Source organism: Homarus americanus, unplaced genomic scaffold (assembly GCF_018991925.1).
Source record: "Homarus americanus isolate GMGI-L3 unplaced genomic scaffold, GMGI_Hamer_2.0 scaffold45562, whole genome shotgun sequence".
Classification (NCBI taxonomy): domain Eukaryota; kingdom Metazoa; phylum Arthropoda; class Malacostraca; order Decapoda; family Nephropidae; genus Homarus; species Homarus americanus.
This window is the reverse complement of record NW_024744839.1, coordinates 12,866,617-12,893,307: the sequence shown is the minus strand read 5'-3', so window position 1 is coordinate 12,893,307 and position 26,691 is coordinate 12,866,617. Positions and strand designations below refer to the sequence as shown.

At 44.6% G+C, this 26,691-nt stretch overlaps 1 protein-coding gene across 1 annotated transcript in view; it reads right to left on the bottom strand.

The window, feature by feature from the left end:
• Window positions 1-2,765: 2,765 nt before the first annotated feature.
• LOC121878170 overlaps window positions 2,766-26,691 on the bottom strand; it is a 47,380-nt gene continuing 23,454 nt past the window's right edge. Inside the window, exon 2 of the mRNA XM_042384207.1 lies at window positions 2,766-3,091. Coding sequence (XP_042240141.1) covers window positions 2,834-3,091 — 258 coding nt within the window. The 3' untranslated portion in view covers window positions 2,766-2,833. The remainder of the gene's footprint in view (window positions 3,092-26,691) is intronic.

Genomic DNA, 26,691 nt, shown 5'->3' with positions numbered 1-26,691 from the left:
AATAAATGGAACAATAGAAGTAGCTTACCATTAATGGTAAAGAAAAAAAGTGAGATCGCGTATATAAGTGAGCACATGTGAAAACATATCGTCATTACTCTACATGAGAATATGAAAGCAACACTTATTTACTGTTCGTATATATCTTAATTAATGTTTCTGAATTTAAAACAAAAATTCTACCCACCACCGGTGGTAACGTTGAAAACATAAGGAGAGCCAATGTTGTTGTGTGTGTTTTTGCCCGGATGACGAAGTTGCCAAGTCATCAGGTTCAACTCTAGCTGAAGCTGTAGAACATAAAAACTTTTTCTGTGTTGTTTTTAGTTTTAATTTAACTTTATCTGTGTTATTTTTGTTGGTTTATTAGGATGTTGCTTTATTACAGGTAGTAATTCGCCCAAAAAGTAGGGTAAATAAGGCAAAATTTTGCCAAACATTGAAAGTACCAGAGTCAAATTAATTGTCTCCATAGGAAGTTGTATTTAAATTCGGAAGATTTTAATTTCGCTAGGTTTTTACAGTCTAAATGGGTGTCCAAATATGAGAGCCTACATATGAAGAAACAAACATTCCTGTGCTTTGAGACCAGCAGACAACCTTTAGCAATTCCTCAATAGATAGAGCTGCCGCACCACTGCCATTAGTAAATAAACCGCACAGCAGCAAGGTTTTATTTTTATTTTTTTTTGCAGTACAGCTCCTCCCCGACTTACGACGGGGTTAGGGACCCAAATCCAGGTCGTAAGTCGAAATGGTAGTAAGTCGGAAATGCTTAAATAATACATAGAAAATCTAAAATGGGTGTCTCTTTTTCTTCTCAGCACCACAAAACTCTTACTTTTAAGCTTGCCAGCCATTTTAAAGTGAATTACAAACAAAAATTTTGTCTGTGTACTGATTTTGGGACTCGAAAATACGTAATTTGACCAAATTTTGGTATGACTGAGGCAGGTCGTAAGTCGAGTAGGTCGTAAGTCGGGGAGGAGCTGTATATCAACAATATTAGTTAAATCAATAGTTTTATAGTACTGTATAGAGAATACTTGTAATTGTTAAGTACTGTAATGAGGTAAAAGTCTTTGTAAGGGGCTGATTTCAGTTGACCCTAAGAAAACCTTGCTACAACTATCAACTAGCATCCTGGAAGACACATGGTAATTTTCAAGGTATATTTTTGTCATAAAAAGTGCATCTTTCAAGCTGAAAAATACGGTAACATTGAATCACTGAAGTATAAGACTAAAGGTCTCAAAGTATGACAAGTTCTGTAACATAGTGTACCTCCCCCATCAATCTCATTTGACATTTCAGCGTACTCACAGTGTTAGTTTTTATTATAACTAGCTTAGCATAAAATGCTTCCATTACATTCTGTACCGTCAATTTCCTCACTCTCCTTCTTGGAACATACTGTACACCTTCCATTCTCTACACATTTTAAAAAACATGTCACACATAAGTATTCTGTGCTGCAGTACACATTCTTCCTATGTTACATCCTTTACATCCCTAACACGCTTCCAATCTGATTTCCTGACAAGTACAGTCAGTAGTTAATCTGTGTTTTTGTTCCACCTGACTCATATATAATCAACCAACTCACCATTTTCTTAAACAACTTGTTGTATACATCCATACTTGGTGCTAAGCCCAAACTCAATTATTCTTCCTTGTACTGTACCACAGCCTTTTCCACCAGGCGCACCTTCATAACCCTCAGTGTATACAATCAACAACAAAAATTTTACACCCATGTCTGACGGCTTTCACAACAATCAATGACTAACGCCACGTTTAGTTGGTAAGGTTGGTATTTCTGATTGTGATGCATTGTATAACCTATACGATGTATTTTGTATTTCACGTATAGTTAATACAGATAAATTAACAGGAATCACCCTAGTAAATGAGTGTTGTTCAGAATTCTTGCACCTTTATGGTGTGTAGAAAATTTATGTTGTTGACTGCATGCCAAGATAGCTATGAAGGTCACCACCCAGCACAGTACAGTACAGAAATACCTCACTATTCGCAACTCCTTATCCACAAATGATATTTTAACACCGCTATTTGATAGTCACAAAGCATACCCCGTTTATTCACAAAAGAAAAATTACAATACCTTACACTCCTACAGTAATATTTCGAACCGGCGGGCTAGCCACAGCTCATATTCCGATGTAAGGCCCACTTCACACACGAGTGTGGGTCACCCCAAGGCCACAAAAGCAGTTCAGTGGTCTCAGGGTGACCCACTACAATCAGCTTTAGGGACACCATACCATGCGTGATGTGGTACTAAAGCTAGGCACGGTATCAGGCAGTTGATGAAGGAGCAGCCTCTCAGTGTGCTACCCAAACTTGGACTGTTGTATTGTCAAAAGGAAGCTCACCTAGTACCCTCTGTATAGGCGGAGTGCCAATCCAGAAAATGCAGCAGGGATCAGAGGAAGAACACAGCTTTGGTGTCTTACTTAGCATCAGGCATGTTGAAGCAAAGTTTTATAACCAACCCAAAGAGTGGGAACAGTTGGCAAGGTATGCTTGCAGCTCCCTGAGGTTATCAAAGACTACCTGCCCACACATTAAATAATCATTTGTAAGTTGTCTTAAAATAGAGTATATTTAGATTTCTTTAAAGGAATTTATTTTTGCTAAAATTTTATTTAGTCTTCCTAAATACGTAAACACTGGAGATAGGCAAATGAAATGATATCTAATGTGATTAGTACATGCTGTCCTAGTCATGAATTTCTTTTTTAATATTCTGTGTACTGTATATAAATAAACTTATTCATATTACAATGATGAAATATTTTTATCAGCATTTTTAATTGAAATCATAAAACTGACCAGACCTGCTTACCAACTTGATAGCATCAGTAGAACAACCCCACTGCAGCAAACCAATGCAGGTGATACACACAGCACATTTTTGTTTCTTAACGATATGTTCGGGTGTTCCATTTTCAGGTGTGACAACTTCTTCATCAGCAAGAGTACACATGTCATTCTTGGTTACTGTTGTCTTCAGCGTGTGCTTCTCTTCATTTTCCAATTTGCTGGATTCCTGGTTGACAATTTCAGCCTGTAAATTGAAGTTGATTAAGAAATTGTTTAAATTTATTAAGCAGTTGATTAAAACATTCCTAATTTAAATATTCATCAATACAGTACTGTATATAATTATATGTAGCACATAAAATAGCTGCAGACAAGGATTAACCAAAAGATTACTTACAAAATGCAGAAAAAACATTATACAACCTCAATGTTAGCAATTATCTACATCTCATTAACTTTTCTCTAAATCTGCAAATATGAGAGATTGATCCTGAAATCCAATTTTCTAATACTGTACAGGAATACCTCACTATTTGCAACCCTGATAATTACAACCCTGCTTATCCGCAATTGATATCGCACCTCCCCTATTTGTAATAGCCCCTGTCTTATAGGCAAAAGTATTTATATAAATGGGTTAATTACATTTGATTTATATAATCTATTGTATGTATATTATGTATGTTGTATGTATGCCTTGTATGTACTCTATATATATACATTACTTCTCCAGTCAGTAGCGTGTGGCAATGCCTCTGTTTCATGTCACCACACGCTTAGATAAATGTGCCTGGCGGCATCTGGAAGCTGCTAATGTACCACTTACCAAATGTCGCCTAAGAGGTCAGAGAGAGGTCAGTTGACCCATATAGGTGTGTAGGGACTACCTGCGCTTGTAAGCGCACCTTGTATATTTCCGTTGAATAGAACCTACAGAACTCTACAGTTGTTTATGTTCGCTCCTGTAATTAGAACCAAGTACCCTGAACATCTCCATGGCGCAGTGAGTATCAAGTGATCGATTAAGTGGAAATAAGTCCGTTCGTATAAAATCAAGACCGGTAGACCCCGCTCCGTCAACTCACTCCATCACCCGTCGCTCTCCTACTCTCGCATTGTCTCCCACAAAAATTCGTTTGAATGACCAATGAGTTTTGAGCAGTGTGCAGTGACCGCAAGTTCCTGTGAAGTGTCTTAAGTGCCCCTCATGTGTGTAGTGCTAAAGTGTGTGTCCTTGTCTTAAAGGATTCTCTAAGGTGGAAGGCTGATATAGGAGTGAATTAACGTCAGCGGCGTCAAATCTGACTCTTCCCCACCTCCCTCCAGGCTACCCCCACCTACACACACCAACTCACGCACGGACACTCCGACTGCAGTCATTTCTTCATATATATTATATATATATATATATATATATATATATATATATATATATATATATATATATATATATATATATATATATATATATATATATATATATATATATATATATATATATATATATACATATATATAAGTTACTTATCTGTGTATTCAATTAATTTTGTTGTCTCAGATCTGGTTGATACGACGGGCTGACCGGTCAACACTGATTTGACATACAATATACAGATAAAGTAATTATGCCCCGGGCCTCACGCAGCGGTGTCCCTAGCGCCCGGATGAGTCAGACGGATGACAGCTCTACAGAGATGGATGACCAGTCAGACCGCGACGCCCCACCCTCTCCCAACACATCTCCCAGCCACACCCTCGACCCTCAGCCTCGTCCTCAGAGATAATTGCTCTGATGAAGCTTATGAGGGAGGAAAGGCGTGAGGACGAAGCGAGAAGACGTGCTGAGGACCACAAAAGGAGATTGGAAGATAACAAACGGTTTGCAGCTTTGATATCTAGCCTCACTGCTAATCAAGCCCTTGGCCCTTCCACTACTCCGGTACCGACCGGCTCAGATACCTCGTCAACGCCCTCTACCAAAGTGGTTGTCCAACCCCCACCCACCTTGAAGCCTGATGAGACTTTCCAGACTTTTCGTGAGTGGCGGTGACGGTGGACTGATTATGCTACAATGGTGGATCTCCAGAGCTTCCCACAGCCTAAACAACTCATTCAGCTACGTATGTGCCTGTCTTTGGGAACGCAGCATGTGTTGGAACACACGTTGCAAGTGCCCCCGACGTCTTTGTTGTCTGTAGAGGAGGTACTGGATGTTCTAGAACGGCACATCAAGGGTCAGCAGAATGAAGCTCTCCGCAGGAGGGAAGTGTTTAGTTGTAGACAGATGGAGGGCGAGACTTTTGACGATTTCTATGTACGAGTCAAGAGAGCCTCGGAAGAGATAGACATATGTCCCGGTAATCACCAGCAGTGCGAAGAGACCCAGTTGAAGCAGGTGATCCTGATGGGTGTTAAGGACGAGGAGCTTGTCCAACGCCTCACCTCCCTCGACTCTTCCTCCTTTCTTAAGGAAGTATTGACAGTATGTCGCTCCTATGATACTGCCAGGTGTGCTACCTCTGCCATCCTAGCTCCCACTACAGCCGTACGGGCTATGTCCCAATACAAGAAAGACAAGAAGTCTACCCCAACACCTACGCCCACCTCCCTTTGCAACAGCTGTGGTAGGCAGCACGGAACACAGGTGTGTCCAGCTGCTGAGTCTACCTGCAACAGTTGTGACCGCAAGGGCCACTGGTCACTTACAGTACGGTGCCCAGCCAAACGCGTCCAGTGCAATGTGTGTGGCCGTCTGGGCCACTACGACAAGTGTTGCCCGACAAACATACCCAAGGGACAGCGTCGGCGGAAGCAGCAGCGCCCTTCCACCAGTGAGGGCCGCCCACAGTCGCCAAATCAGAGGCACGACGACCCTGGACAAAGCCCGACCCATATTAGGAGGGTGTACTCCTCTTCGCGTCCCAGGGCCAAAGTTCCCCAGCACGTCAGCGTCATCGTGACCTAATGCAGTGTGTCATCCTGTCTCGAGATGCTGCCCGACACAGGTGCAAAGGCTACGGTCATCGGTCCCCAGCATTTAAAATGCTTGGGGCTCTCTCCAAGTGATCTAGGACCGCCTCCCAAGGACCTCCGCTTCACGGCAGATGGTTCACAGATGGCCCCAGCCCTAGGTTCACTCTATGCACATGTCACCTTTGGCAACAGGTCGTGTCAAGCCTGGATTGACGTGCATAATGGTGTCCCGACTCCTTTGCTGTCCTACAGACATTGCCAAATGTTGGCCATCATCTCCCAGGACTTCCCAACACCGATTCTTGAGGTAAAATACGCCAACAGGGTGCACGAGGGGAGCAGCAACTGCCCTGCTGCCGCCCTACCTCTACCTCTGGCCAGTGACACCTCTCCTTCGGTAGTTTTCCCTGCTGCTTTACGTCCCCACGCCTTGGCTCGCCTCCACGACAGTCACTGTGGAGCCGAGGTCACCAAACGGCGTGCACGACAGACTGTGTTCCGGCCTGGCATTGACCCCGACATCTCCAATGCTGTCCATGCGTTTAAGCCCTGCCAAGTTCTACAACCCGGCAAGCAGCAGGAACCCTTCACGAGTGACGACAACCCCACCCGCCCCTTTGAGTCTGTGTTGGCCGACTTTTTCTGTGTGTCAGGAGAGTCCTTCCTGGTTATCGTCGACCGTCTCTCTGGTTGGCCGGTTGTCATCAAGTGCGGTAATGACACGTCTGCCGCCACCATCAGCAAGTTCCGCCACTACTTCCGTTACGTGGGCGTTCCTGCGCGCCTGCGAACCAACGGAGGGCCCCAGTTCACAAGCCGGGACTTTGCTGCATTCCTCGACCGATGGGGAGTCCGGCATGTGTTGTCACCGCCCCATTACCCGCAGTCCAATGGCCACACTGAGGCTGCTGTCAAATCCCTGAAGCACCTCATCCTCAAAGTGGCCCCTTCTGGGAATATTGACTGCGAGGCCTTCGACCAGGGTCTCCTTGAGCTCCGCAACACACCCAATTACACCGGACGCTCCCCTGCCCAGGTCTTGTATGGATGCCCCCTCCGTTCTTGTGTCCCTGCTCACCCTCAATCCTTCTCCAAGGAGTGGCAAGCCATGACAGAGGATTGTGATCGCCGAGCCGCCGAACGTATTCAAGACGTCGTCGCCCGCCACAACGACCACGCCCATCCTCTCCCCAGGTTGAGTGTCGGCACCCAAGTCCGTGGCCAGGACCCGACTCCCTACGTTGGGACAAAGTGGGCGTAGTCATGGGTCTCGGTTGGTCACGGGACTACCAGGTGCAGTTACCCAGCGGTCGGGTGTGGTGGAGGAACCAGCCGTTTCCTCCGCCCCGTAACACATTCCGCTGACCCTGCCACCAGTGCTGAGTCCCATATCCCCCAGTGATTATGCCCCTCGACGCTCAGAACGGATCCACAGGAAAAGGTCCGCTCAAGACTTTGCTATGAGCGTATAGGGGGGGGGGAGGTGTATGTATATTATGTATGCATACCATGTATGTACTCTATATATATATATATATACTTCTGCAGGTTGTAGATTCCACGAAGCTCCTTGGCGTCACCATAGACAACAAACTAAATTGGAAACCACACATCAGTGAAGTTGTCAAATCCTCCAGTTTCCGTCTCCACCTCCTCCGCCGACTTAAGTCCCTCGGAGTTCCTGCACCCGAGCTCCTCAGTGTTTACACAACATTCATACTTCCCAAGCTCACCTATGCCTCCCCCACCTGGTCTTTCTCCCTAAATGCCACACAACGTAAATACCTACAAAAAGTGCAAAAGAGGGCATGCAAGATTATTCTCTCCCCTTCCTACTCCACATATCAAGAAGCGCTCAACACACTGACCCTTTCGACTCTCACTGACCATCGCCACGACCTCATCTGCAAATTTGGTAAGAAGCTTCTACACCATCCTCGACACTGGCTCCTACTACCACCTGAGATCCCTAGCCCGAGAAATGCTGTTCGACACCACAACCGCATCCAGCCCATACGTGCACGAACTGACCGCTATAAGAACAGCCCAGTCCCAACCATTGTAAAAATTATCAATAACTTGTAATAAACCAGTGTATTCACTCCCAGTAAATCCTACTTCTTGCACTGTCACTATGTTGAAATGCACTGTAATTTGAGCTTTTCCCCATCTAGTTATTATATATCTTATTTGTATCACTTATGTTACTTGTATATTATTTGTAATTCGAAACCCATTCCCCAAATATGTAACTGTATATTTTCAGCCTTCTGGCTGCCAAGCTCTTTCAATAAACCGTTAATTATTATTATTTATTATTATTAGTCAGTAGTGTGTGGCAATGCCCCTGTTTCATGTCACCACACGCTTAGATAAATGTGCCTGGCGACATCTGGAAGCTGCTAATGTACCACTTGCCACATGTCGCCTGAGAGGTCAGAGAGAGGTCAGTTGACCCATATAGGAGTGTAAGGACTACCCATGTTTGTAAGCACACCCTTGTATATTTCTGTTGAATAGAACCTACAGAACTCTACAGGTGTTTATGTTCGCTCCTGTAGTTAGAACCAAGTACAGGTTGTACCTCTCTAGTCCAGCATTCTGTGGTCCGGAAACTCCCGTGGTCCGGCACGATTTTGGTTTCCCCAATAGGAAGATAGGCAATTTTTTTTTTTTTTTTACTTATCTGAATAATTATTATTATTATTACAGGAGTATTACATTTTTGCCCCTCAGGCTCCAATGTGGGTCAGTGACCTGTGCCCGGGTGGGCTAATCCCCGTAAAAAACAAAAACAACAAAGGCGCGGGAAATTAGGGTTTGTTTACATCCGGCAGTTCGGCTCTCTCTGTTTGCCCATACAGAGTACAACATTTAATCCTTCAATATGTCTTCAAAGAAACCACGAAGTAGTGATAGTGGTGCTAGTGCTTCCAAGCGTAAGCACAAGTCACTATCTATCCAGGAAAAGGTTGAACTATTGCAGAAATTAGATAAAGGTGCTTTGGTACGCAACTTGTGTGAAAAGTACGATGTTGGGTCATCCACGATCTATGATATAACGAAGCAGAAGGACAAGATATTTAAGTTTTTTGCAGACAGTGAGACCAAGAAAGTTATGATAACTCCTAAGACATTGAAAGAAGGCAAAAGTAGTGAGTTAGACAGTGCTTTATTACAGTGGTTTAAGCTTCGGCGTAAGGATGGAGTAAGCATTTCAGGCGAGATGATTGTGGCGCAAGCAAAGATCTTTCATGAACAACTAAACCTTCAGCATGCCTGTGATTATTCGCATGGATGGTTACACAAGTTTAAAAATAGGTATGGTATTTCTTTACATTATGTGTGTGGTGAAAAGCGAGGTGCAGACAGTGAAGCAGCTGTGAAGTATGTGGACGAATTCGCACAGTTTGTGGCAAAGGAGAAGTTATCCCCAGAACAAGTGTATAACGCTGATGAGACTGCTCTATATTGGCGTTGTATCCCTAGAAAAACGCTAGCTACAGAGAGTGAGGAGGCACCAACAAATATGTTAGAGTTACGGTCCTTGGTTGTAGCAACGCAGCAGGCACTCACTGTGGGAGACTCAGGTGGTCCTTACAATCAGGGGTAAAGGAAACACACTGATGTCAAGTCCGTAAGTTCTATTTCTGGGACAAACACAAAAAGGAGTTAAGACAGGGGGAACAGCGTCCTGTCTTGGAATCTCTCTGGGTATCTCTCTCTGCGCATGCGCGTACAGCGCGCATGTGCCCAAAACATGAACTAACACTCAGTGACAAAAGGGAGTATGATTATAAACATATAATACAGAGACCTGAATCAATAATGGTAAATAGTACAGAGTTACATATTACAGCCATATTCGTCTCATATATCTACACCTCCCTCCCCCTCACGCTCGTAGTGCAATCTCGAGCGGACTCTTTTTCCAGGAGCCTTTGAGAGTGACGTGGGAAAACTGGGGGGTCACTGAATGAGGACTTACTTTTCTCGTCCAAGCAAGGGTTCACAGGGATATGGGGGAGGGGTTCACCACTAGGGGACGGTACTGAACGAAGAAAGCGGCGATTCCGCCACCATACCCGACCACTAGGGAGACGGACCTCGTAATCCCTGGTCTTGCCGCAGCCCATGACAACCCCGACCTTGTCCCAGCGGTGAGACGTCGGGTCTTGAACCCGAACTGTTTGCCCGATACTCAACCTGGGAAGGGGTCGGGCGTGCTGATCGTACTGTGCCTTTACCTGGTCAGCACGGGCGGCTGCACGACGATCGCAGTCCTCGGTCTTGGCCTGCCACTCCCTCGAGAAGGACTCAGGGTGGGCAGGGACACATGACCGTAGTGGGTGGCCGTATAACATCTGTGCTAGGGAGCGACCTGTGAAGTTGGGGGTATTCCGCAATTCCAATAAACCCCGGTCAAACTTCTCACAGTCAATGTTGCCTGAGGGTGCCGTCTTGAGGATGAGATGCTTGATGGACTTTACGGCAGCCTCGGCATGTCCATTGGACTGGGGATAATGTGGCGAGGACACCACATGATAAACTCCCCACCGCTCCATGCAGTCCCGGAAGTCGTTGCTGGTGAACTGGGGCCCGCCGTCAGTCCTCAGGCGGAGAGGGACACCAACTTCCCGGAAGTAGCGACAGAACATACGTACTGTATGAGAGGCAGTAGTGTTGCCTCCGCAGGGAACGACAACAGGCCACCCTGAGAGCCGGTCGGCGATGACGAGAAAGGACTTTCCCGCCACAACGAAGAAATCCGCAGAGACGGACTCAAAGGGCCTCGTAGGGTTGTCGTTGTTCATGAGGGGTTCCTGCTGCTGACTAGGCTGCAGCACCTGGCATGGCTCGCAGACTTGAACGGAACTAGCGATGTCTGAGTCGATGCCTGGCCAAAAACCAGCCTGTCTCGCCCGGCGCTTCGTAGCTTCCACACCTCTGTGGCTGTCGTGCAGGTGGGCTAGGGTGCGGCGGCAGAGGGCGGCAGGAACCACAACTCTTGCTCCATACAAGACGAGGTCGCCATCAGCATAGAGGTCGTCCCGCATCTTCCAGTATGGGAGTAAAGAGCTGTGTAAGTCGTACCGGTTGGAGGGAAATCCCGAGGTCACGTAGTTCAGTAGACGGATGTACGAAGGGTCCGCTCTTGCCGCGGCTCGGAGTTCCTGAAGAGTCCTGTCGGCGTCCTGCGGTGGAGACTCTTCTGTGATGACGGCGTTCATGGTCACTACAGTTCTGAGGTGTGCAGTAGCATCAGCACATGCGATCTCGTCCTCTGGTGTGGGGTGGCTGACTGGGGCTCGTGACAAAGCATCAGGGATGCAAAGCAGCTTGCCAGCACGCCACACAGCTGTGAAGAGGTAGGGCGAGATCTTCTCCTTAAGGCGTTGGAGGCGGGGATTCTCGACCGCATCCAAGGAGTAGTGGTTCAGGATCGGGATGAGTGGCCGATGATCCGTCATGATGTTGAAGTGTTGTAGGCCGATCAGATACAACCTACATTTGGACATGGCCCAGACGGCGGCTAACAGCTCCAGTTCGATGGTGGCGTAGCGAGTCTCGGCGTCAGTGAGAAACCGAGAGCCACACAGAACCAGACGAAGGCGTCCATTGCCGTGGTCCTGTAGCAGAGCGTATCCAATCCCGTAGAGGCGAGAGGCATCAGTCTGGAGGACAACTGGCAGGGCCGGGTCGAAGGAAGCGAGAACAGGTGGGCTAAGGAGAGCTGTCTTGACGCGACGGAATGCCTCATCATGGTCAGCTGTCCAGGTGAATGTTCTCTTGGGGCTCATCAGGGGGCGTAGGAGGCTGTGCTGCAGCGGCGATGTCGGGGGTGAACTCAGCCAACTGGTTTACCAGGCCCATGAACGAGCGGAGGTCGGTCAGGTTGGCAGGAGTTGGGAAGTCCCGGATCGCGCTGACCTTTCCAGGATCAGCCGAGATGCCCTTGCCTGAGAGGGTGTACCCACAGAAGTTCACACTAGGTGCGGCGACCACAAACTTATCCTTGTTGAGGGTGATCCCGTACTTGCGGCACCTGGTGAGCATCTGGTGAATACGCTCAAGATGCGTGGAGTAATCCTCGTCATATAGGAGCACGTCGTCGATGACCTTGACACAGTTCGCCACACCCTGAAGGGCCATGTCACCACGGAGGCAGAAAGCATCGCCAGTAGCCGCGAAACCCATAGGTCCTCTGCAGTGCTGAAATCGGCCGTACGGTGTGATGAACGTCGTGAGGTGCTGATCTTCTTCCGCAAGTTCCATCTGCCAGTACCCACATAAGGCATCTGCTGTAGTAAAGTACCTTGCCTTCGGGTCCACACTGCGTATAGCGGTGAAGGGTGTCGGTGAAGGGTGGGTCGGGCGGGAAACTTGGCTATTCAGCTTGGTGAGGTCGACGGTGATACGAACTCCAGTAATGTTCTTGGCGACTGCTACCATGGGGTGACACCAATCCGAGGGGTCGTCACCAGCAGGCTTAATGATCCCCTGGGCTACCATAGAGTCGAGTTCCTTCTTAACTTGGCTCTGGAAAGCGAAGGGTATCTGTCTCGGTGTGTGGATGGCGAAAGGTACTGCGTCATCCTTCAGGTGAATTCTCATGGGAGAGCCAGCCATTGGCTTGAGTGGAGCCGTCTTGAGGTCCTCCTTGGAAACCAGCACGTCCTTGAATTGCAGTAGGAAGAACTCCCTGGCTGCAGAAGGTGACGTATTGGGTGGGAGGGGCAGCTCCTTGCACCTGTTGACATGTTTTATTTCCAGAATTGGCTTAGGGAAGTCTGAAGATATTATGGCCAACTCTTGACAGTGGCCATAAGACAGTAGTGGCATCTGAACACCTTTGTGGACCTGAATCCTGGCAGAACATGACTGCTTACCTAGGGTGAGGGTAGCCTGAAATGTACCCAGAGCAGGTGCCATTGTAGAACCGTCTGCGGTGAGCGTTGTAGAAGTTGACGGTGGTTGCAAGCTGCTCCTAGGGATCCCCAGAATGTCGAGGTGTCTTGTGCCGATGACTGTGACGTCCGCACCTGTGTCAGGAAGCATCTGGATACGGGAAGTAATGTCGCCGTATGACAGGTGAACACAGATGGGCTGAGGTGTCTTGCTGACAGGGGAAGAAGAGGATCCCACGCGACGACAGCGCTTGTTCTTCGCCGCCTGAGACTTGCAAGTAGTATTATTCTTCTTCTGTGACTGACAGCATTTGTCATAGTGTCCAATGCGGCTACAGGAGCGGCACTGAACGTTGTTGGCAGGGCACTTCAGTGTCCTAGCCCAATGACCACGACGGCCACAGTTATTGCAGGTGCTGTCAGCGGCAGGGCATTCAGAACCATGCCGACGAGCACAATACTGGCAGGAATGACCTGGCGTCGAAGTCTGAAGTGATGCTGAAGATTGATGCGAAGCTGAAGTCGGATGTGAAGCTGAAGTCGGATGTGAAGCTGAAGTCGGATGTGAAGCTGAAGTCCGGTCACGTCCTTTGTTCTTCTTATATGCGGAGATGGCACACAGCTGGTTAGATGGAGCACGAATGGCAGAAGTCGCACTTCTGGTGGCTTCGTAAGAGCGGCAGGTGGTGACAACATCCTGTAGAGAAGAGGCAGTGTCGAGGGAGATAAGCTTCTGAATTAGCTCTTCGTCCCGCACGCCCATGAGGATAATCATCTTCAGCTGTGTTTCCTCACAAGTCGACGAGTTCCCAGGACAAACGTCAACCTCCTCAGCGATGCGTCTGAGTCGTACGTAAAAATCGGCAAACGACTCACCCTCCAGCTGCTTACAACTGAGAAGTTCTCTCCTACGGAGAGCTTCGTTGCGGAGACCCTTGATATGCGTCTGTAAAGCATCCAAGACGTCCTTCACAGTCTTGTCTGTGTCGTGGGGAATTTGCAGGGTGTGCTCCAGGATACGTTGCGTCTCTAGGGTGAGACACATCCTCATCTGGATCAGCTGTTTCTCCCTAGGCAACCTTGATAAATCGACCATCATCGAATAATCGTCCCACCTCCGACGCCATTCACGGAATACCTGGAACGAGGCATCAGCTTGGAGTGGCGGTGGACTCTGAGCGAGTGCTTTCTGTGGGGGGGGCAAAGAAGTTGAAGAGGACCCTGCAGGTGCACCTGTGGACGAAGAGGCAGGTGTAGTAGCTGCTTGAAGGTTAACAGGTGCCAACAACTCGATAATGGCACTGAATCTGGCATTTTCTTGTTGATGTCTGTGATTCTCTTCACGTCTTCGTTCATCGTCTTCCTGTCGCCTCCTGATGTCATCTTGTCGTCGGTTTTCTTCCAAAAACTGAATTAAATGAAGGAACTCGACACCTGTGGCAGATTGCGGACGTGTGTAGTGGGGGCTAAGGGTGGGTGGGGCCGCTTGATCCACTTTCCGATCCACTTGGAGTCCACTTACTGCACCGACATCCGTCTGAGGTAGGGCTTGTTGGGTATCTGAAGAAAACCCAATAAATTCCTGATCTTCCATATGGCCTGGTTTATTTCTCTCACAATTACTGTAATTAATAAGTGAGCAGAAGAGCAATCGTCTTTAAATGGAAGATATCTGCGAGCGTCTGTGTGTGTGTGTGTGCGTTCGTTCGTGCGTGTACTCGGGGTGGGCTGGCTAGCGCTGGCTCAGTGCCAGTCGAGACATGAACGGGGGTGGATGTCAAAACTTGAGCTCTCCCATAGGTCTTAAAAAGGCTTCCCTCTTTTGTAAAAAGTGCAGGAACACGGGGAAACACTTTAAAGACACTAAAGGGCACACACAACACTGAAAAAGCACTTCACAACACTGCACTGTAAATCCAGGAATATCGTGTTGAGGTACGCGCCGAGATCCACTCGACAAGGGAAGTTGACAAGATGGCGGCTCCGAGAGAGATTCTGTGTCCACTCCAATTCTGAATAATGTGATGTCCCAGCTAAACACTGCGCCATGTGGGAGACTCAGGTGGTCTTTACACTCAGGGGTAAAGGAAACACACTGATGTCAAGTCCGTAAGTTCTATTTCTGGGACAAACACAAAAAGGAGTTAAGACAGGGGGAACAGCGTCCTGTCTTGGAATCTCTCTGGGTATCTCTCTCTGCGCATGCGCGTACAGCGCGCATGTGCCCAAAACATGAACTAACGCTTAGTGACAAAAGGGAGTATGATTATAAACATATAATACAGAGACCTGAATCAATAATGGTAAATAGTACAGAGTTACATATTACAGCCATATTCGTCTCATATATCTACACTCACCGGTGTAAGCTAATGGTAATTGGGAAAAGTGTCAACCCACGGGCATTTAAAGGTGTGAAAATTTTTCCAGTTATCTACCGTGGTAACAAGAAGGGGTGGATAACCACAAAACTCTGCCTAGAGTGGTTTGAAAGGTATTTTGTGCATAAGGCTAGAGCACACTGCATCTCAGTAGGCCTAGATCCAAAGTGTAAAATAGTGTTAATTCTGGACAATTGTTCTGCCCACCCTAAGGCTGAACTATTAGTGAAAGACAATGTGGTTGGACTATTTTTACCCACAAATTGTACATCTCTGATTCAGCCTTGTGATCAGGGCATATTACGCTCACTTAAGTGTAAGTATAGAGCCGCTTTCATGCGCCATTTGCTCGCTGCGGTGAATAATGGGAAGCATGTTTCAGCATTCATGAAAGAGGTTAACCTAAAGGATGTTATTTGGACACTTGCCTATGCCTGGGATAAGGTGACTCCATCAACTTTGAAGAATGGATGGCATAATCTGTGGCCAGCCTTAATGTTTGAGGAGAGTGCAGATGTGGACCAAGACTTTGCTGGATTTCATGTGTCAAAAGAAAAGCAAGTTATTCGTGAGTTGCTTGAGTATGCTAATACAATGACAAACCCTGTGTGTGTTGAAGTGGCCAATAAACTGAGTGAAGAGCAGCTGGAAGAGTGGATGGATGTTGACAAAGATGCCCCTATTGTGTATCAACTCTCTGATGAAGAGATTGTGGAGATGGTTAAGAAAAGAGAGGAGGAAGATGACGAAGCAAGAGACGGGGAGGAAGAAGATATCAAAGAAAGAATTTCTATTGACAGGTGCATCCAGCTGTGCACAGAATTAATCACGGGACTAGAACAAAAGAGTTTTATTACGGAGCAAGAAATCATGGCTGTCTATTTAATTCAATGTAAATTGAATAAAGAGAAACCTAAGTACATGAAGCAAGCAACATTGCAAGAGTGGTTCAAGAAGATGGCCAACAAAAACAGTGAAGAGCACTCTAGCATAGCAAATCCATTTGCCAGCACTTCCTCTGCCCCCGATGTACCTGATGTCACCACAGCCACGACCCCTGACACCACAGCCAACATCCCTGATGTAACTCAAATGTAATTTGAGTCACAGTACTGTACCATCACTTCACTTTGGAAGCAGAATTTTGGTAGCATTAAAGGTTAATGAAATAGTACCATGTATTCTTATTTATTTATTTCCTATCTTATGTTTTCATGCTTTATGTAGGGTGTTTCGAGGGTGAATTTTGCCTTATTTACCTTACGTTTTTGCCGGATTACTACCTCTAATAAAGCAACATCCTAATAAACCAACGAAAATAACACAGATAAAGCAGTAAATAAGTGTTGCTTTCATATTCTTATGTAGAGTAATGACGATATGTTTTTCACTTGTGCGCACTTGCATACGTACAGTCTCATTGTTTTTCTTTAACATTAATGATTAGCTACTTTTATTGTTCTATTTATTAACATTAAATAACATTACTTAAAACAACCATATTAATTTTTTACATTAATTTGACTACAGCTACAACCAAGGTCTTATTTTCTTCAGTTTTATATGTAGAACCACTCAGTCACTGGTTTTGTAATCAACGAAAACAATGCTGTCTCATTTCCTCGTGTGTTTTAATATTCTACGTATTATTAATGAATTGTATTGCTCATTTTGCACACATAAACATTAATTAAATAAAAAAGACATTCACTAATAAACAATAATGAATCTTTTGTACATAAGAGAAATAACGCTGTTTACACGATTATGCACGTCGTCTGCACGTTGGCGGGCCGTACAAACCCGTCGCAATTCAAGTTTCCCCCGTCAAATGTTTTATTTATTTATTTTTTTGTGTGTTCCAATAAAATACGTTGAATTAAAATCTCGCGAAATTTGATAAGCTACTATACAACATTTAACCCTTCAATATGTCTTCAAAGAGACCATGATGCAGAGAAAGTGGTGCTAGTGCGTCCAAGCATAAGCACAAGTCACTATCTATCCAGGAAAAGGGTGAATTTCCATGGTCCGGCACCGGTCAGGTGCCGAGGTTGCCGGACTAGAGAGGTACAACCTGTACCCCGAACATCTCCATCTATCACCCTCTGTAACTTTCCACTAGCCATGAGGTAGCTTGTTCAGAGCATGTGATAAGGTGTGCCCAAGGGAAGTTGTGTCACTTAGTGCCGAGCTAAGGAATCAAGTAGCCGGCTCTCTGGCCACCTCTTGTGGCAGTACAGTCGACCCTCGTTAATTCGGACCCCTTTAATCCGGATTTCGGATAATTCGGACAAAATCTGAACGAACTTTTATTTTATTTTTTTTTTTTTTTAGGAATATTACCTACGCGGACCTTAAGCTAAAATGCTGGTCCACCCACTGCTGGGATAAAACACCAGCATCTTTTTGGTTAAATGTAACATCTCCACCACTAGTGTGGGGGGGGGGGATGCAACTTTTAGCTTCAGACATCAAAAATATTTACCATTTACTGCCAGTAAACAATGGAAATGTAAAATATGTACCAATTAGTAATGAAAAATTGTGCAGTTCCTTCAGCAATTGAAGCTCACCAACTTACAATAGGCTAAATTACCTTACAACGTGTTTTCAGTAGTCTATGTTGAAGTTCTTAGCATAGGGTAACTTATCATATCATATACGGTATCACAGTACTCATTGATCTACAAAAAATACCGGTAATAAAAACCTTTTCGATATTTCACACGTAATATAATACCCGGTAATCTACTTCAACCTCCTATTGTTTACAACGACGCATGACGCACCACCAGCTGTTGAGTATCAATCTTCTAGACGGTACACGTGTTTTTCGAATCGTTTTCAGTTAAAAAACTGTTACATCACACGTATATTTTACCTAAACTGCGCCTGAATGAATAAATTCTCGGAAATAAATTGTAGTTTTGCTGAAACGTGATGTATTTTAATGTAAAATAGGATAAAATACATGACGAAAACAAAAGATTTTACCTAACCTTCCGATGTTCAAGAGAAGTTACTCGTTTTTTTAATAGTTTTCGGTTAAAATACTGTTATATTACAATGATATTCTATTCATACTGTGCTTGATATAATACATTCACGGAAATGTAATATTTTTGCTGAAATTACATACGTATTACAGTGGAAAGTGCGATAAAATCGTGACGAAAACAATGACTTTCGCTTTCGTTCGTTCAAAAGATGTTACCGTAATCGCTTTTCGATTGGTTTTCAGTTAAAAAACCGTTGTATTACAATAATATTCTATCCTAATTGACTTGAATAAATACTACGATACCATATTTCTGAATATTTTCATTAAAATCCATCCAAATCATTTTCCTTGTCATCGTCTGCAGCACCAAACAGCTTCTCCCAGTCCTCTCCTTGAACAGGGCTAGAGGGTACGTGTTTTTCGAATCGTTTTCAGTTAAAAAACTGTTACATCACACGTATATTTTACCTAAACTGCGCCTGAATGAATATATTCTCAGAAATAAATAGTAGTTCTGCTGAAACGTGATGTATTTCAATGTAAAATAGGATAAAATACATGACGAAAACAAAAGACTTTACCTAAGCTTTCGATGTTCTTGAGATGTTATTCGTTTTTTTACTAGTTTTCGGTTAAAATACTGTTATATTACAATGATATTCTATTCATACTGTGCTTGATATAATACATTCACAGAAATGTAATATTTTTGCTGATATTACTTACGTATCACAGTGGAAAGTGGGATAAAATCGTGACGAAAACAATGACTTTGAAATATAATGCGATATTAACCCCTAAATCGGTTAATTCGGACTATCGGCTAAAACGGACACCCTTCCCCTCCTATTAGTCCGAATTAACGAGGGTCGACTGTAGTTTGATATTCTTGACTAGAGGAAGACGTTATTGAGAGCCATCGTGGATGGTTCCGTCTTCCCTCAAGGGAGGACGTATACAGTCGGTCCTTAACATACGCGGGTTTAACATACACTGATTTGCAAATACACAGATTGCCGCCGGAGGAATATACATTCAAATCACGCGCGACACCACACACTGCACACCGCCCGCTACACCCCCCACACACATCACCCGCCACGCCACCCTACGTTCCCGCGCTCCCTCAGTCAGTCATTCTCGCTGTAACCACGCTTGTGTTGACATCAGCATTGTAGTTGCCACCCACATTTACCATGGCCCCCAAGAGAGCATCAAAGACACCAGCTGGAGCCACCCCTAAGCACCAGAAGAAAGTGATGTCTCTGCAGGAGAAGGTGGAGTTGCTGAATAAGTTACGGGAGGGAATGTCGTTCGCTGCTGTGGGGCGACTGTACAACGTGAACGAAAGCACCATACGTACCATCAAGAAAAAGGAGAAAGATATCTGTGCTGCAGTAAGTGCCAGTGCTCCACTCAGTGCGAAGCATGCCAGCCAAGTGAGGGACAAGGGAATGATGAGTATTGAGAATGCCTTGTTTCTGTGGATAGTGGACCAGCACCGGAAAGGCGTAGCAGTGGACTCTATCGTTATCCGGGAGAAAGCTAAGTCTCTGCACACACGCTTCACGCCTGCAGCTGAGGAACCCGTACCCAGTACCAGTGCTGCTACCCCCACACCTGAGACACCTTCGACACCTTTCCAAGCCAGCAAAGGGTGGTTTGACAATTTCAAGCGCCGATTCGGCCTGAAGAATGTGAAGATGACTGGGGAGGCTGCGTCAGCAGACACCGAGGCTGCGAAAGCTTTCCCAGCAGAGTTGAAAGCAATAATCGAGGAGAAGGGATACAAGCCAGAGGAAGTTTGGAATATGGACAAAACAGGTTAGACAATAAATTACATTTAACCTAAAAAATGCTTAAAGTACCTGTTGTACTGTACGTATTGTGTTGTAAGAGGAAACGGGATAAATGCGTCCGATTTTTATACAGTAACTTTTATATATTTATTCCGTAGTGATTTACCATACAGTGTGCTGTAATATTTTTATATTTTTATACCTATTTTGATACCGTATATGTACAATACAGTACAGGGTGTACTATTTTCTTGTCCAACAGGTTTGTTCTGGAGAAAGATGCCACAGCTCAATTACATCGCCCAAGAAGAACGCCATGCACCAGGATTCAAGGCAGTCAAGGACAGGTGCACCGTGCTATTTTGTGGCAATGCTGCGGGTCACCTCATTTGCCCAGGCTTCATATACAAGTTGAAGAAACTGCATGCATTCCAACGCCACGACATGAGCCTGCTGCCTGTTTTCTGGATGCACAATATAAAGGCCTGGACAACGAGCGACCTGTTTCTGAACTGGTTCCACCATTGCTTCCTGCCAGAGGTTAAATGTTACCTGCACCAGAAAGGAATTGAGTTCAAGATCCTGCTAATCCTCGACAATGCTCCCGGTCATCCACAGTCAGTGGAGGTGCTGCATGAAAAGGTACAGGTGTTGTTCCTTCCACCCAACACCACTGCACTTTCCCAGCCAATGGACCAAGGAGTTATCAAGGCGTTCAAGGCTAACTACAGTACACGTGTGATGGCCAGACTGCACTCAGCCTTAGACCATGACCCAAACCTGGATGTGATTCAGTACTGGAAGAGCTTCAACATCGCCAACTGCATATCTGTGGTGGATGATTCGTTCAAGGATGTGAAGCCTGAGACAGTGAATGCCTGCTGGAAAGCACTGTGGCCTGAACGTGTGAAAGATTTCACTGGATTTTCTCCTGATAAAGCCATCGCAGAGGCGGTGAGAAAGACCCTGGCACTGTCAAGGAAAGTGGCTGCTGAAGGCTTCCAGGACATGGCAGAGGACGAGATTAGGGAGCTAATTGAAGAGCATGACACCAAGCTGACCGAGGAGAATCTAGAGGAGTTGGCAAACTCAGGCAGGGAAGAGGAAGCGGAAGGGAAAGAGGATGAGGAAGAGCTACAAGAAATAGCGCTGGAGAAGTTGGGGGAGATGACCAGGTATATTGAGGCACTGAAAAACCTGGCCTTGTAATGATTGTGATGACGGCGAACCTAAAAACCTTTAGGATTCATATTACGCTCAAACGTCCACAAAACCTTCCGAGTCCCCCAGTGGAAACGTCCCCCGTTTTCTCTGTTTCCTTGATGACATCATCGATAGGCCGTCTTTGTCTAAAGGGAACTTTGAATATAATCTGCGGATTTCGTAGCAAGACGCTGTATGTTGGGACCTGTTGCCATCCAATCCTTTGTAATCAATTTAATTTTGCTTTTGATAGCTCAGTCAGAGCATTGTTAGAGAGGATAATAGTAGGGAATGAAACGGAGTTCATAGTCTCAGTTTCAACGTCAGAGTGTACAGTAAATTGATTCATCGAAATAGAAGTAGGTGGACTCCCTGACCTATTTTGAGTGAGGGTGCCGCGGGCATTTCAACTGTTAGTAAGTGCTCGCCCCTTCAGCCATACACGTAGGCCATTCCACTCTGTGTTGTAATTCGCCCTTCTTTAAGTGATATGACCCAATTAATAGTTGATTGTGCAAGTGTTACAGTAACGTAGTTGATATGCTCTGAGTGAAGTCATATTTACGTCTTTAACGTCCCCTGAAATGTGATGTCGTTGTCACGCTTAGTAAGTGCTCGCCCCTTCACCCATACAGGTCCCTAACGCAGCCTAGGCCGTGTCTGTAGCGTGGATGTTGTATCCACTATGTCTGGGGAGATGTCCGAGGTCCAGTAGGATCAGTTACCTTCATGAGACCCGACCGTCAGACACTTCAGACTACCTATGGCCCCCATAGCTGGCTCGTCTGGCCATAACGCTCGGCCTGCGAGGTGACCCCGGATCACCAAGCCACACACCACTACCAGCCCCCATCATTGGTGGATGAGTGTCTAACTCAGTAGGGCTATTTGTGTGGCGGGGTTAATCCACTGGGATCTTCAGAGTTCGTCGGAAAGTACCCCATGGTGGCAGGACCCCATGGCGGATGCTTGAGTATCACTCCTGACGACTGAGTGTTGTAGTGGCAGTTGTCCCTGGTCTTTATGGTGCTAAGTGACTATAAGAGTAATGTGTTATTGAGTATGTCCACCCAGTAGTGGTGTGAGTGATATTGAGTATATCCACCCAGTAGTGGTGTGAGTATGTTGAGCCTGAGGGCATAGTACTAGATTTCGTCTGTTGGTACATATATATTCTTTCTCTTACCTCCATATTAATGTTTAAGTAAATTTTGTATTTGTATATTGTGTCTATTATTTACCTACAGTATCTACCGTTATTTCTTCCCTATTACTTGATACTATCATTACATATACCCACGAGCCTCCTCTCGTCACGCTACCAATGATTACAAGTATTAGAGTAAAAAGAATTGTTACTGACACACAGTCCCTTATACCCTATGGTATTGACCCCTCCATGGTGCATGCCCTGAAATTCATGCGAGGGATGAATGACGTTTTTGCTCCATACAAAAACATCATGGAAGAGGTGAAAAGAAAGAGACGACAACTCCCCATCACCATGTTCTTCGATCGCCGAAGGAGAGATTTAACACCATCAATCACTGGTGGCAGTGAGGAAGCAGCTGAACCCAACGTCGCCCCCACTTCACCACCCGTTATGGAATTGAGTGACGATGACCCCGATGACCCCCCTCCTGTCGCCGAGGAGAGGTACGGTACAGTAAAGTGAAATTTTTATCTCTTTTTTTATAGCTTTTCTTGCCATGTTTATTGTTTGTAAAAATGCACAGCACAGTACAGTTCAGTACTGTACATAGGAAGTGGAGGTGCAGTTATTCACAAAACATATGTGTCTGTTGTCGGCAGTAGTGACGATGTGGAGGCGGAAGGATAGGGCGGGGACAAGTGGTGACGCTCTGGAGGCGGGAGCAGGGACGAGTAGAGATGCCAGCTAGTACATTATTAATTATTTTTATAGCTCTTTTTGCATTTTAATATTAAATAAAGTGTTTGTAAACATGTACATAAAATTTTTCTTTACTTAAATAAGGACATGGGGGGCCAGGGGTGTTTTGGGGGCAGCAAAAATACGCGGAATCTTAACATTCGCGGGTATCTCTGTTACCTAACCCCCGCGTATGTTAAGGGCCGACTGTATTACCGTTCTCCCTCAACGGGTATTACAAACAATACCACTCACTCCCTCACACATGGAGGACGTATTTAGAAGAGCTATTTAATATAGCCTCCGTCCTCATTTTAACACTCATAGCTACAGTGATTAAGTTATGGTGATATACACTTGGAACCGTATATAATATATTTAATTAATAAATCAACAAAGGAACATATTGGATTTCACGACAGAAGTTCCAATAAACGTTGATCTATATTTTGGTACGTCTAAAATATAAGGTAACATGCTTCTCAAGTGATTATTACAAGTGGTGACAACCCAGGACGGTTGTTACATATATGACAGTTTCACAAGTAAAAGTTATATCACATTAACAGTCATCTCAACAGATATACAGTTGGTACAGGTAGAGATGATATGTTCTCCCCATTAGTGTGGCATACTGGTAAGAAGAAGAACCGTTATATACGTGGCAGCGGATCTATGGACCCATATACAAAGAAACCGTTATACTACTGTTACGTCTGTTACAACGATCAAAGAAATCCGTAACGGATAACAACATTCCGGTTTATATATACATTCTACATAACAAGTCATAAGTGTTTTATGAAACCAGAAAAAAAAACAGTGACGTGTTATAGTCTTCCAAAGTGTATTATAATATCCCGTAGTGAGACGTAAGACGTTGAGTGATTTTTATTTTGTCATCCAAAGAGATGAACATTTTTTTTTCAATAACCATTTATGAGTTATTGATAACTTTTTACCTATTGTGGAAGGTTGGCAACACCCCAGTCTGGCAACGAGGCGGGGCGGAGAAGAATTTGTGGCGTCAACATTCAACATCCTGTGCGCGGATACCCCCCAGTGACAGCACATTGGGTCTTACAGTGTTGCCACATACCTATGTGCTTCGAGGTTTTGCAACATGTGAACCTTACACCATTTAGACATCACAAGTTGTTTAAACAGAGTGTTTTGGTTGTTCGTGACTGCAGATTGTTTACTTCCCGTGTGTACCCAGCAAGTCCTATATATACAGGGCTACCGAAGGTTTAGCACACAGAAGAACCCCTGACCCTCATCCGTGGAGGACGTGCCCAGCGAACCCAGCAACCCTTGATCAGCAATTTTGGTGGATAGTGGACTCCCCGTCGTTGAAGTGGACTCACCCGTCGCCATCTTGAAGCATCAATCAGTTGCTACGCAACGGAGACATCACCAGATCTACTATCAACACGGAGGACATTGACCCACTCACCGCGACCTTGAGTCAGCTGTGATTGTGGGAGGGTGCTTGACGGCTCCCATTTTCTACGTCGACTCAAGACTACATTCCTAGGTAGTCTTAGGAATACATTATATATAGAGTGGTCCCTCGGTTAACGAGCACAATCCGTTCCAGCAGGTTGCTCGTTAACCGAAACCATTGTTTCAATGGGTTTTTGGGTAATTGGTTCCAGCTCACCGAAAATTGCCTAAATTCAACAAAAAAGGTAGAAAAGGACACTTACTTTGAGGTGTGTATGTAGAAGGCTCCTGGATGATGATGATGATGATGGGAAATAGAATGGGGGTGGAGGAGAAGGGAGAAGAGAAGGCATTGGGGTGGAAGAGAAGTCACCCCATGGCACCATTTCACCCATGAAATTTTAGTTCTCTTGGTGTAATTCAAGATTATTTTCTTTAAATCAACACTGCACTGCATTATATATTCTCAATATGTAAAATAAACTTCAAAATGACCAATAATTTGCTTGGAAACACAGAAAAAAAGCGTTTAGTTGAAGATGTTACCTCCACTGAAAACAGAGAGAGACTAACGCCTGTCTGGTGTGTTAACAGGCTGGATGGCGCGCCAGAAACTAGTTTCTTTACCTTCAATTATGTTCAATAATTGTTAAAATGACTAAAAAAGTTAATATTAAACTTTTAAAATTATTGAATAGTATAAACTTCTTGATATTTACTAAAATAGTAAGGAATTTAAGCCCTAAAACCGATTACAGTCAACCCTCACTTTACGCGGTCCCACATTCCGCATTTCCACGTTTACGCGGTGCCCTGCCAGAACCCAGGATGCTCACATTCCGCGGTGGGTGTACCCCTTTACGCAGGTGAAGTATAATTTTTTTTTATTTAGCTCATAAAATTCATACAAATTATCCGGCCAGAATATAATTTACATTGCTGGAATTCTTACAATTTGATGATCATTTTGAATATAAACATCATAGATTTTGCATTAGACATACAAATTTTAGATATAATGTTTACTCTGAGTAAATATGTTATCTTTTGTGCAAAATATATGACATTTATATTCAAAATATTCCTGGTCTTACAAGGAATCCAGCAATGTCAATTATATTATCCTAACTTTAGTCTGATTTATTATTTATTACTAAAAAGGTAAACAGTCTGGTATTCCCACACATTTATCTGGTAGGGAGGGACCGGCGACCGACCACCTGGCATGTGTGAAGAATATTTTTTTTTATTAACTGAAGATATTTGTTTTAGCTCATACAATTCATACAAATTACCCGGCCAGAATATAATTTACATTGCTGGAATTCTTACAATTTGATGATCATTTTGAATATAAATAATCATATACAGTGACCCCTCCGTTAACAAACTCAATCCGTTCCAGAAGGTCGTTCGTTAACCGAAACCATTGTTTCAATGGGTTTTTGGGTAATTGGTTTTAGCTCACCGAAAATTTCCTAAATTCAACAAAAATGGTAGAAAAGTTCACTTACTTTGAGGTGTGTATGTAGAAGGCTCCTGGATGATGATGATGATGATGGGATTTAGAATGGGGGTGGAGGAGAAGGAAGAAGAGAAGGCATTGGGGTGGAAGAGAAGTCACCCCATGGCGCCATTTCACCCATAAAATTTTAGCTCTCTTGGTGTAATTCAAGATTATTTTCTTTAAATCAACACTGCACTGCATTATATATTGTCAATATGTAAAATATATTTCAAAATGACCAATAATTTGCTTGGAAACACAGAAAAAAAGCGTTTAGTTGAAGAGAGTCTCAAGCAAGATGTTACATCCAGTGAAAACAGAGAGAGACTAACTCCTGTTTGCTGTGTTAAGAGGCTGGATGCCGCGCATTAAACTAGTCACTTTACCTTCAATTATGTTCAATAATTGTTAAAATGACTAAAAAATTGAATATTAAACTTTTAAAATTATTGAATAGGATAAACTTCTTGATATTTACTAAAATAGTAAGGAATGTAAGCCCTAGAACCGATTAATGTATTGGCGGACTGATACTAAAGCTGGTTGCCCGGTCAGTGCAAGCAAAAACATGTTGAGGTCGGTTTCGTAAGAACTTCGTTAACCGAATTTTTTTTCGTTAACCGAATTGAAGATCCTTATGGAAGGCAGTTCGTTAATCGAAATTACGTTAACCGAGGTGTTTGTTAAACGAGGGGTCACTGTATTTTGCATGAGACATAAAATTTTTAGATA